The 14,038-nt window shown below is 40.8% G+C and overlaps 1 protein-coding gene across 2 annotated transcripts; it reads left to right on the top strand.

The window, feature by feature from the left end:
• Positions 1 to 5,033: 5,033 nt before the first annotated feature.
• On the top strand, positions 5,034 to 12,955 carry EOMES (eomesodermin). 2 transcript variants are annotated; one of them, XM_083188686.1, is made up of 6 exons: positions 5,034 to 6,033; positions 7,615 to 7,769; positions 7,914 to 8,035; positions 10,416 to 10,574; positions 10,685 to 10,746; positions 11,036 to 12,955. In XM_083188686.1, exons 1-6 carry the CDS (start codon positions 5,261 to 5,263, stop codon positions 11,715 to 11,717), a joined length of 1,953 nt encoding a protein of 650 aa, XP_083044812.1. In that variant the 5' UTR covers positions 5,034 to 5,260; the 3' UTR covers positions 11,718 to 12,955. The 2 variants fall into 2 exon arrangements, with proteins under 2 accessions (XP_083044812.1, XP_083044810.1); XM_083188684.1 differs by having other exon boundaries at positions 10,979 to 12,953.
• The last annotated feature ends 1,083 nt before the right edge of the window (positions 12,956 to 14,038 follow it).

A 14,038-nucleotide genomic window follows, 5' to 3' on the forward strand; every position in this document is an offset into this window, starting at 1 on the left:
AACATTTTTACCTTCACATTGGCCCTGCACAGTAATTCCCAAAGAATAGCCTTCTAGTTTGCAAGGGGATTCCAAAAACCCTACCACTGGCCCTGTCTCTGCCTAATGGGGGTAGGGGGGGGGGGGGGGGGGGGTAATTAGGTGTCATAGAGATATGAGTTCCTCCACCTCTGCATGGCCACTTTAAGCCCTGGATATATCATTTGGGTATGTCTAGAATATATGTAAGCAGCCTAATTCTTCAGACACTGTCAATACACAAGACATGCTGGGTGTTGTAGTGCTCGGAAAAGGCCAGGTCACGCTTAGAATTGTGTTGGGGCATAATGCCAACAGACATACATTCCAAAATCGCAGACTGTAATAAACCATTCTACTTGCATTTATTACATGACCAAGTAACACTGATCTTCTATCCGTTCTCTGTATAATAAGGGATATTTGTGCTGGGAGCTTTACCCAATTAAATAACAAATCATGAATTGCCTTTGAATTCCGTTCTGTGTCTGTGCCACATGTTAGTGGAGCAGATGACAGTACAGGCATGTGTACAGGATAGCGCACAGCTAAGCTGTCTTATGGTAATGGCGATAAGCAATTGTGTCAATGTTTCACTCAGTGAGTCCAATTAAAGTGCATCTAGTTAAGGCAATTACAAATCTATATATCGTACGGGTAGCAGTAAATCGGTACAACAGTCTGTGTGAAGGAATTTATTCGTTAAACAGAACAGTTACTACATAGGCGCTCATATAAATTCATTGGACTATATTGATAAAGGTATTTTTGGATCAAAACATGACAGATCCATAGCACCCAGAACAACTACTGTGATAGGAATGACATAAAGCCATTGTAGCGTATGAAGATGCACAGTAGTTGTGTTCCTGTAATACACTAACACTGTCTTATAGCAGGTTAACCCCTTCAGTGGGTGTTCCTGTGCTGGGGGAGATTCGCACCCTGCACCCTGTGGGCCCTGAGCCACAAAGTGATCGCCTATGGTACCAGCTAATTACTGTACTTTCCTGAACCTAGATATGCCAGAACCCCCAGCTCCCCGCTATACAGAGGAGGTGTCAGCAAACTTCACATGGATGTTACTTGTTGTAAAAATACACGCAATGCATGCACATTAACCCTGCGCAATGCAGCGGGGTGCAGCTGATGATGATAGGGTTAAATTGTATCTACTGCGCTGGATCAGGCTGGCACTGTGACTGGCAGGGACTTTATACAAAACAGATGATGATGATGATACACAGACTGAGCGAGAGAGAATTATCTTGCATCGCACATTTATTATGGAGAATACTTTCTCTTTATTCGATAAAGTACGCTCACTACTTTTTTTTGTCACATGTATGTATGTATGTATGTATGTATGTATGTATGTATTTATGTACAGCATGAATGTATGTATGTATTTATGTATGTATTTATGTACAGCATGTATGTAGGTATGTATGTATGTATGTATGTATGTATTTATGTATGTATGTATGTATGTATGTATTTATGTACAGCATGTATGTATGTATGTATGTATGTATGTATGTATGTATGTATGTATTTATGTACAGCATGTATGTATGTATGTATGTATGTATTTATGTACAGCATGCATGTATGTATGTATGTATGTATGTATGTATGTATTTATGTACAGCATGTATGTATGTATGTATGTATGTATGTATGTATGTGTACCAAGCTTTGCAGAATGTGAGTATAAATTTGCGTGCACTTTCCCAGACTTGATGGAAGCGTAAATTAGTTCATATCACCCAATTTCTGTGCCTACTATAATGCTGGAAAAGACCACAATATACAGGTTGTTATCTACCAATTGTCACAGATATATATATATATATATATATATATATATATATATATATATATATATATATACACACACACACACACACACACACACACACACACACACACATATATACACATATATAAACACATACACACACACCACGATATACACTATATATGACCAATATTTGTTTTTGAAGCGCAGTGAAGATTCCCCCGATCACGCACTATTATAGAACTGTTCTTTATACACAGTACTTACCGACCTTTTGCGCGTTATAAGAAAGTAATCTCACAAAGCAGGTAGGTTACCTATCCGTACACACACTGACAGCCAGTGTATAGCACATTGGTAGTGTATGAGGCTTGGTCACGGCGTACTATAGTTATATATTGGAAATTCAGAACAGTGTTTTAGTTGAGACCATTGCCCGGCAATAGTCACAACACGTTAGATATACACCAGGGAGTTCAGTGAATTTTAGTGTTGCCTAGGTATATTTTAGACCTTGTTTTGTTTATATTATAATAATAATAATAATTACTATTAATAATCATAATAATAATAATATAATAATGATTAAATATATAACATTAAACTAATAATATTATTTATTGTTATTAGATTCATATTATTTTTTATTAATAATAGTAATAATAATAATAATCATAATTACAAAGCAATTTGAGCTGTAATCGATAACATCATTTCCATACTCCGCCCCGCCCCCTTGCTGGTGTTAGGAAGGGAACCTGGGACTTTGTAAGCGCTACATGCAAATATATGGGAACCTGGAACTCAATACAAATGTGCTCCTTACTATTGTGATTGTGGGTTACAATGAAACATCTCGTTGATTATTTTTTGGGGGGGATTTTCTGAATTATTTATATCAACGTATGTAACTGAAATAATGTATATAATAAGTGTGAGTTACTGTATAGATAAATGCATGTTATAGCAGTTATAACAAATATCTGTTTTATAACTGCAACACAATAACAAAGACAGACCAATGCATTTGTTTTTAATAATGATCTGCCTGTGACATTCCGTGTATTCCTCTGGTTGTGTAACCATTGCAGAAAGGATTGTGTTGACGTATTGATACGATTAGAAGGGTGTAGGATGCCTTTGTGTTCCCCACTGTTCTGGCTTCATGGGGAGAGGTACTGGTGTAGCCTGCCACAGCCTCTGTCTGACACAGGATCTGCCACAAACACTGGATGCCCTGGAGTGACATGAGATCTGGAGCTGAGAATTGGGGGATCTCCTATCAGATGTAGGACTCCTGCTCTGTCTTTAGGAAATATCTATTGCTAGTGGAAGGGGTAACATGATGCCAGATGGTTTGTGTCTGAGAGCTGCTTTCACCTGCAAGTGTGTGACAATCATTTATCAAAACCTTTTCCTCTTGGTCCCCAAACAATCTAAACCCTGATAAACCCCACTGCTGTATCCGAGGTCCTTGGCACAGAGTGTGTAGGCACGGTGTGCCCATATTTGTAGCGCAGTTGGCTCTGCAGGCTAGTGCAATTCCCTAATGTACACAATGTTATCATCTATAGAAATGTGATATTATCAAGCCGAGAATGGGAAGATTTCTATGCGAGGATGTAGTGGATGTAGTGATGTAGTGACAATCAGACAGGAATTCATTCTCCGGGATCGCTGCTGGGGCACTGATTGTTTGGAAGTCACTGATATAGGATCACAGGATAGTCCCCATGCTTGTTATAAAGCGTCCTAGCTCCCAAACGGGACAAGTACAAAAGAACAAAGGTACACAATATAAAACACATTATTATCTATCTATCTATCTATCTATCTATCTATCTATCTATCTATCTATCTGTGTTTGTGTTTATGTATTTATTATAGATAGTGAGATGATTGATAGATAGATGATAGATAGATAGATAGATAGATAGATAGATAGATAGATAGATGATAGATAGATAGATAGATAGATAGATAGATAGATAGATAGATAGATGCTACTCTCTTCAGTGACTGTTATGGGATAGACCGTGTGTATGGTGTCATGCTGAGAACTGCATTTACAGTTAATATATGATGACACCACTGCCAAATGCCAAATGTGCAATTTATTGGACAGATGACCCTGTAGGTTTCTCCAACCCGAAGCTGTGTCTCACTGTCCATTCGAAGAGGATTCGACCAATCCCAGGCAGATATGTGTCTGGCAGAAGCACGCATTCCGTGGAAGCTGTGGGTATGAGATGAGTCCTGTGTACACCGGGCAGGAAGCCTCACATAACTGGAATCATTGTTACTTATCTTCCTTTGTACAATCTGTGACTTTCACACTTCACTTGGAGTGGAAGTACCCAAATACTGATAATATCAATGTATCTGTGGTCTACTTGTAACAGGACACGTAATTGCTGCATGCATTGTGATTGGTGCTTATTACTGGTGCTTTCTTTGGGAACACAGTATTGATAAACTAAAATAAATAAAATAAATAAGTAGGTTCAAAAAAATGTGAGTATGTGCTTGGGTTGTTTTATATATATATATATATATATATATATATATATATATATATATATATATATATATATATATATATATATATATATATATATATATAAATGAAGTGATGACCCTTCTAGCTGTGGCACCGTATTATAGAGTTGACTCGCCCTGCCCCATGCAGCTGCCAGCCAGGGTGTGTGTACCGATGAGGTCTCCAGCACACACAGAGCATCATCTATACTGATCTAACCCACAGACTCTCTGTGTCTCTGGCCCCCACAAGCCCAGAGACAGGCCTGCCAGTGTCTGGTGCACACAAACCCTCACAATGGAGGAGGTTGCTCTTAAACAACTTGGACTCGCTTTCAGGAAAGTTAATAAACCCCCAACCTCTCCTTTCAGGGAATTTAGGATGGGAATAATTGCTTGCAATGCATTTGATCTCCTCTGCTCAGCAGCCAGTGAGAGAGGCACAGGTGACATGTTCCAATTAGGAATTGTCTAATTAAATTAGTGTCACAGAAAGCAACCAATAATCCAAAGGCTGAGAGGCTGTGTTTCTCTTGTCCTCCTCTCCTGTGTCTGACCATGAAAGAGGCAACAAGCCCCTCCCTGGAATCATTAGCCCTAATGGAGGTGTGAAAGAGGCGACACTATATAAAGTCAGCCAGGCTGCGATTTGACACATTTGATTTTTCCCTTTCATAGTGTGGGGACCTGTAACTTCTGTGGGCTGTGCTATCACCACCACCATCATCCTCCTCCTCATCCTCTGCAGCCCACCAGTCATTAGCTGTGCCAGTCAGGACTCCTATGGATCACATACTGCACTGACAGGACATTGCACAGCCCTTTGCGTTCTACCAGGGGGTGCATGGTGCCTGCATCAGCCCAGCCGGACACATCGTGAGGGCAGACTCAGACAGCCGAAGGATGCAGCTTGGAGAGCAGATTCTCAGCAGCTCTGCCCCTAACCTGCCCCACACCTTCTACCCTCTGCCCGGGGACCCGAACAGCGCCGCCCAGAGCCCGGGCTTGGACTTCAGCGTGGGCCAGCACAAGGGCCAGCAGCAGCAGAAGAAGTACCCCCGGGGCCTGCACCTAGACAGCCCCAGGGACGCAGGTAGCACCAGCGCCACTGCTAGCACCATGCTCAGCGAGGCCAGCGAGGGTTTCCCGGCCGCCAAGCCCTTAGCGGACAGCGCCAGGAAAGGCTCCCCGGTCGGAGAGGAGGATCTGAGCTCCGCACCACCCACCTCGGCTCCTCGGTATCTGGAGAACACCCTACAGGCGGCGTCTGAGCGCTACTACCTGCAGTCCCCGGGGCAGCAGCCCCAGCAGGGAGGGGGAGCAGAGCTGGCTTCCCCCTGCTCCATCTTCCCGTATGCCCCGCCGCAGCACAGCGCCATGTACCCGGCAGGTGGGGCATCCAGGTACCCCCCGTATAGCAGCATGCTACCTCCGGCCGGCTTCTCCCCTCCAGTCTGCCCCTCCCGTCCGCAGTACTCGACCGGCTACCAGTACAGCCAGGCTCCCGGCAGCATGTACAGCCCCTACCCGGCTGCGGGCACAGGCAGTGGGCTGAGCGCACTGGGGCTCCCCGGCGGTGGGGGCGGTGTGCGGGCACAGGTGTACCTATGTAATCGCCCCCTGTGGTTGAAGTTCCATCGGCATCAAACGGAGATGATCATTACCAAGCAGGGCAGGTGAGTGCCAGCCTGGGCTAGTGTACATGTGCACGTGTGAGAGATCAGATCACAGCGGGCCTCCTATGTTACACGTGTGTGTGTGTGTGTGTGTGTGTGTGTGTGTGTGGGGGGGGGGGGGGGGGGGGGAGGATATTGCTGTGTATTTAGTATGGTATAGCATTATGTGCTACTTATAGTATGGTATACCTTTATATGCTACTTATATTATGATACAGCTTTATATGCTACTTATAGTATGGTATACCTTTATATGCTACTTATATTATGATACAGCTTTATATGCTACTTATAGTATGGTATAGCTTTATATGCTACATATAGTAGAGTATGATATACCTTTATATGCCACTTATAGTATGGTACAGCTTTATATGCTACTTATATTATGGTACAGCTTTATATGCTACTTATAGTAGAGTATGATATACCTTTATATGCTACTTATATTATGGTACAGCTTTATATGCTACTTATAGTATGGTACAGCTTTATATGCTACTTATATTATGATACAGCTTTATATGCTACTTATAGTATGGTATAGCTTTATATGCTACATATAGTATAGTATGGTAAATCTTTATATGCTACTTATAGTCTGGCATAGCTTTTTACTGTATGCTACATATAGTACGGTACAACTTTATATGCTACTTATAGTATGGTATAGCTTTATATGCTACATATAGTAAGGCATATCTTTATATGCTACATATCTTATGGTACAGCTTTATATGCTACATATAGTACGGTACAACTTTATATGCTACTTATAGTATGGTATAGCTTTATATGCTACATATAGTAAGGTATAGCTTTATATGCTACATATAGTAAGGTATAGCTTTATATGCTACATATAGTATGGTATATGCTACATATAATAAGGCATAGCTTTATATGCTACATATAGAAAGGCATAGCTTTATATGCTACATATAGAAAGGCATAGCTTTATATGCTACATATAGTATGGTATATGCTACATATAATAAGGCATAGCGTTATATGCTACATATAATAAGGCATAGCTTTATATGCTACATATAGTAGTATGGTATATGCTACATATAATAAGGCATTGCGTTATATGCTACATATAATAAGGCATAGCTTTATATGCTACATATAGTAGTATGGTATATGCTACATATAATAAGGCATAGCGTTATATGCTACATATAATAAGGCATAGCTTTATATGCTACATATAGTAGTATGGTATATGCTACATATAATAAGGCATTGCGTTATATGCTACATATAATAAGGCATAGCTTTATATGCTACATATAGTAGTATGGTATATGCTACATATAATAAGGCATTGCGTTATATGCTACATATAATAAGGCATAGCGTTATATGCTACATATAGTAAGGCATAGCTTTAGGAGTTATAAATGCGTAATTATACAGCTAATGTATGTGTGTGCCAGTTGTAGGATTGTAGACTGTCCCCCTCCCTGGCACTGTATGTTCCCTATTACAATGACCGGTAATATTGCATATTGTATTAATATTATTAGCCCGATTACATGGAGCTTATTGTAATGTTTTATTGACATTATCTTACAGGAGGATGTTTCCCTTCCTAAGTTTCAACATCACTGGACTAAATCCGACTGCTCATTATAACGTGTTTGTTGAGGTCGTCCTGGCAGACCCCAATCACTGGCGATTTCAAGGGGGCAAGTGGGTGACTTGTGGGAAAGCCGACAACAATATGCAAGGTTAGTATGATACAGTTCAGGCGTTCACACGGTGCTAATTTTTGGGCACTTACACAAGTCGCAGCGATGTCTAGAAATACTGTACACATCAGACTCGGGATAGTGTTATTCTCTATGTAACCCTGATTTACTATATCTTTATAGGAAACAAGGTCTATGTGCACCCAGAATCCCCAAATACAGGTGCTCACTGGATGCGACAGGAAATATCTTTTGGGAAACTGAAACTGACAAACAACAAGGGGGCTAATAATAACAACACTCAGGTAATAGGCTGCGATCTGTCGTACATACTGTTTGTACGGGTTTTGTGAATTTATTTAGAAATGACGCAGATTATTGACGCTATATTACCCACTTGACGCAATAGTTACGCATTATGGCAAGGAGTAAAGATGACGTTTTAAGCTTTGTAATTTACCAGTTCATTCACTATGAAAATATATATGAGGTTCCGTTTAATTCATTCACTTTCGAATTTCTGCTCGGTAACATAATGTAATATATAATATATATAATCACCTTTCTAAGATGGAATTTAATAAAGCTTGGTGAGAGTGATACAATTGTGAGATATAGTACTTACTACTAATCAGCTGCTAATGTATATTTTACAGGTGGTTGATTTGCACTTTATCTCTCACAATTTTATCTTTCCACAAGATTTCTTAAATACCCCCATACTGTTGGGGAAATGGATCTATTTAATTTTCTTATCACATCTACTTTTCACTTGACACTTTCTTCACTCCTCATCTGTGTGTCAGCCCTCACTACACACTACATCTTCTCACCTGGGAGTCTGCCCTCACTACACACTACATCTTCTCACCTGGGAGTCTGCCCTCACCACACACTACATCTACTCACCTGGGAGTCTGCCCTCACTACACACTACATCTTCTCACCTGGGAGTCTGCCCTCACCACACACTATATCTACTCACCTGGGAGTCTGCCCTCACCACACACTACATCTACCTACATCTACTCTCCTGGGAGTGCCCTCACCACACACTGTAGCTTCTCTCCTGAGAGTCAGTCCTCACCACACACTACATATTCTCACCTGGGAGTCTGCCCTCACTACACACTACATCTACTCACCTGAGAGTCAGTCCTCACCACATACTGTAGCTTCTCACCTGGGAGTCAGCCCGCACCACACACTACATCTACCTACATCTACTCTCCTGGGAGTGCCCTCACCACACACTGTAGCTTCTCACCTGAGAGTCAGTCCTCACCACACACTACATCTTCTCACCTGGGAGTCTGCCCTCACTACACACTACATCTACTCACCTGAGAGTCAGTCCTCACCACATACTGTAGCTTCTCACCAGGGAGTCAGCCCGCACCACACACTACATCTACCTACATCTACTCTCCTGGGAGTGCCCTCACCACACACTGTAGCTTCTCACCTGAGAGTCAGTCCTCACCACACACTACATCTTCTCACCTGGGAGTCTGCCCTCACTACACACTACATCTACTCACCTGAGAGTCAGTCCTCACAACATACTGTAGCTTCTCACCAGGGAGTCAGCCCGCACCACACACTACATCTACCTACATCTACTCTCCTGGGAGTGCCCTCACCACACACTGTAGCTTCTCACCTGAGAGTCAGTCCTTAACCACACACTACATCTTCTCACCTGGGAGTCTGCCCTCACTACACACTACATCTACTCACCTGAGAGTCAGTCCTCACCACATACTGTAGCTACTCACCAGGGAGTCAGCCCGCACCACACACTACATCTACCTACATTTACTCTCCTGGGAATGCCCACGCCACACACTGTAGCTTCTCACCTGGGAGTCTACCCTCACCAACTCATCCTCTGAATCAGCCCTCACCACACAGTTATAGCTTGTGAGTCAGCCCTCGCCACACACTTATAGCTCCTCCCCTGTGAGTCAGCCCTCACCACTCAGTTATAGCTTGTGAGTCATCCCTCACCACGCACTTATAGTTCCTCACCTGTCAGTCATCCCTCGCCACTCATTTATAGCTTGTGAGTCATCCCTCACCACGCACTTATAGCTCCTCACCTGTAAGCCAATCGGCACTTATGTGACTTCTTACCTGCGAGTCAGCACTCCCTGCACAAATATAGCTCCTTATCTGTGAGTCAACCCACACCACTCAGTTATAGCTTGTGAGTCAGCCCTCACCACGCACTTATAGCTCCTCACCTGTGAGTCAGCCCTCATCACTCAGTTATAGCTTGTGAGTCATCCCTCACCACGAACTTATAGCTCCGCACCTGTAAGCCAATCGGCACTTATGTGACTTCTCACCTGCGAGTCAGCACTCCCTGCACAAATATAGCTCCTTACCTGTGAGTCAGGTCTCATACACCACATACTCTTTGTAGCCACGATCAGTGGCATCAGTCTACAATCTGTCGCTGTCCAGGCATACAGTATGTTCCCCTGTTATCTTTCTCCCCTACTCAGCGGTTGCTGAAATTAGACCAGTTTTTGAGCCAATTCCTGAAAGCCTGTATATTACCCAGCTACAGTATCTCCTCATTTATACACTGGTCCAGCCACCTGTCTCCACACAAATCTCTCCCCTTACCTCATCGCAGCAGTATGATCATCTAATAATAGGCTCCCTGTCTTTCCTTAGATGATAGTTCTACAGTCTCTGCACAAATATCAGCCGCGTCTCCATATTGTGGAAGTGAGTGAAGATGGAGTAGAGGACCTGAATGACTCAGCGAAGACTCAGACCTTCACCTTCCCTGAAACTCAGTTCATTGCTGTGACAGCATACCAGAATACAGATGTAAGAGAGAGAGAGAGAGAGAGAGAGAGAGAGAGAGAATCTGTACACCAGACTGCACCAAGCCAAATTTATGGAACATATTAATAATCTTTTTTTTCTATTATGTTTAGATTACTCAACTGAAAATTGATCACAACCCATTTGCAAAAGGCTTCAGAGACAACTATGACTCGTAAGTAATACACCGTTATTCTCAGTGCCACCTCCTATGCTTGGTAGAAGTGTACTCCGATTCATTACTTTTTGTGATGAGGAGAGCTGTAAATATAATACCTGTTATGTAAAACGCTAGTGGGGATTCTGGTCATTTTGTCACCTTGGGAAATAAGTAATTGTTATTGCTGGGTGTCCTATATACCTACCATGCTTGTCATAGTCACATCGGGTTTTTATTCTTCCTGTAGCATGTACACGGCCTCAGAAAGTGACCGATTAACGCCATCTCCTGCGGATTCTCCTAGATCCCACCAGATAGTGCCCGGGGCCCGGTACAGCGTCCAGCCCTTCTTCCAGGAGCAATATGTCAACAACCTGCCCCCCACCAGGTACTACAGCGGGGAGAGGACTGTACCCCAGACCAGTGGCCTCCTGTCACCCCAGGGCAATGAAGAAGTAGTCACATCTCCTCCGCAAAGGTGGTTTGTGACCCCTGTCCAACAAGCTGCAGCCAACAAGCTGGATATGGGTCCATACGACACAGACTATTCCTCCAGCTCTCTTCTCACCTATGGCATAAAGTCCCTGCCCATCCAAACCTCACACCCCATGGCATACTACCCAGATGCAGCTTTTGCCTCTATGACGGGCTGGGGCAGCAGAAGTTCTCCATATCAGAGGAAAATGGCAACAGGTCTACCTTGGTCCTCAAGGTCAAGTCCATCAGGCTTCACAGAAGATCTCCTCCCCAAGGACAAAGTCAAGGAAGAGTTAGGCTCTTCCTGGGTGGAAACACCTCCTTCTATAAAGTCTCTAGACTCCAACGATTCTGGAGTGTACACAGGAGCCTGCAAGAGAAGGCGACTCTCCCCTAGCACTTCCAGCAATGAGAACTCTCCCCCTATAAAATGTGAGGACATTGCAAGTGAAGACTACAAAGATGCTTCCAAAAGCTTAGGCTATTATTCCTTCTATTCTAGTTCTTAAAGAATGATTCTATCAATAGATGTACGGCTTGTAAGTTACCATATTGATCAATGGGTGAATCTTAGCATAAAATGCCAAAAAAGTGTGGTTTTGCCTGTCACCTGGAGAACAAAAAAAAAAAACGACTGATGTACTTACTGTTCTCTACGCTGATAGGACCAAAGCTTCTAACCGCTGCCAGTCCGAACTTGTCACATCCTGAAATCTAAACTTGACAATATTTTATTCTAAAGTGGATACAATCTACTTTTTTGATTTTGCCTTTTTTTTTTCCTTATGTGGTTTATTTATGAAGATGAAAATCAATGTACAGATTGTGTAGATATACTGTTGCATATTGTGGAGTATAATATATTGTATGTGTCTTTATTTTTATTGCTTTTCAAGACTTTACCTGCACTGTTGTACAATGTTTAATGGGTAGTACACGGAAACAAATCTATAGACATAGACTCAGTGTATTTTCTATAAAGTCTTAGAAAAGATTATATTTAAAAAAAAATGTAAAAAACAAGGACACGAAAATTAAAGTTGTCTATTGTGACAAATATTGTAAAATATGTAAAGTTCATTACTGATCCGGATGATATCGTGAGTTTAACCCTTTTGTGTATATATATATATGCTTGGTCATTTTTAATAAATGTATTGACTCTGGGATAATTGGATAATTCATGTTGTTACTAATTAGACATCATTAACGAGTACTTTATTTTGTTGTCGAATGATTCCTCTTACTTCATCTACTCATTTTACACGGGTATGTCAGTCACAATCATTTACAATCATAAGGAGGAAGGCAACGACATCATATACATTTTAAAGTGACACCTACATTTTAGTCCATGACCTCTAGAGCTTCAAGGTCATTTGCAAGAAACCAAAACCTAAAACTTAATTTAAGGAATTCATCAATATATTGCATCAACTTTTTGTATTTAATTGTTCTTGATCTCGCATACACATTACTTATGTAGTAAACTAAATAGGGACATCGAAGGAAAGTTTAATTTAATTTAAAACAACACTAACTACACATCTGAGACACAAGTTGGACTGAAATAATGACTGATTAAAATAAATATCATTAATAAAGAAAACCATATTGAAGGAAATCGATAACCATTGGAAGAAGTAAACTGATATGTCGAAGGCTGCATATGATAAATACACGCCCACAAGTGCATTAAATATTGGGCGACTGGGATGTGCCTGCAGATGTTATAGTTAATGTATAATAGATTCACCTCTTCTAATTTATGTATATTTTCAGTTTAAAACTGTATTTTCATTTATACACTCTGATCCTAGCTAACTGTACCATGTGTAAACATTTATGTGTGTGTATATATATATATATATATATATATATATATATATATATATGTGTGTGTGTATATATATATATATATAGTGTATATATACACAAATCTACAAAATGAGAGAACAAGACAACCTGCATCGGTAGAAGCACAATCAGTGATAAGAACTACATTTCGATTCATTATAAATATTGGCAAGTACAATGAATCAATTTGATGATGCATTAAACCACTGTTAATCGATGTAGTTGTGTACTTGGATAACATCTAATTTGTACATAATTTTGTGCTCTCAAATATCTTACATAACTGGGAATAATTAATTGTAAAATATATACAGAAAATAATCGAATGTCTTAATTCTATACACTAAATAAACATGTGGTGCATGTGTTTTTATATATGTACACACTCATATATATACATACACACACACACACACGGCAGGGACTGATGTGAATGTTCAAATATTCTCTGTAAAGCGCTGCGGAATATGTGTGCGCTATATAAGAAACTGTTAATAAATAAATAAATAAATAAATAAATATAAACAAACATACACAGAAAGCACATACATAATCATTATATTTAGTTAGATTTTGCACGGTTTATACAATTAACTCATGAGATTGTTTTTTCCTTTTGTAAAAGTAACCAATCTGTTACTGAGTAAAACATGTTGGAAAAGTTATTTGATGAAAATGTTCAAGATAATGTTGGCAACGTTTGTTTTCTTTGTAATGCGAACACGCATCAGAATTTTCAAAGCATTTAAAACGTTATTTAAATTGAATGATTTAACGGGTTAAATTCAAATCTACATCACCTAAGCACCTGGAAGGAACCGCTTAGTTTACATTATGTCCTTTTACAGATGCAATTACTGTGAAATTAAATTAAATGAATGGTTCCCGGTGTTCTATTTACTATAAGCTTTGCATAACTACACTTTAAAGTGTAGGAAATGCCGACATTAATGGGATTACACTGTTTGTAGTA

This window comes from Crinia signifera, chromosome 5, assembly GCF_055691185.1.
Source record: "Crinia signifera chromosome 5, ASM5569118v1, whole genome shotgun sequence".
In the NCBI taxonomy this organism is placed as follows: Eukaryota; Metazoa; Chordata; class Amphibia; order Anura; family Myobatrachidae; genus Crinia; species Crinia signifera.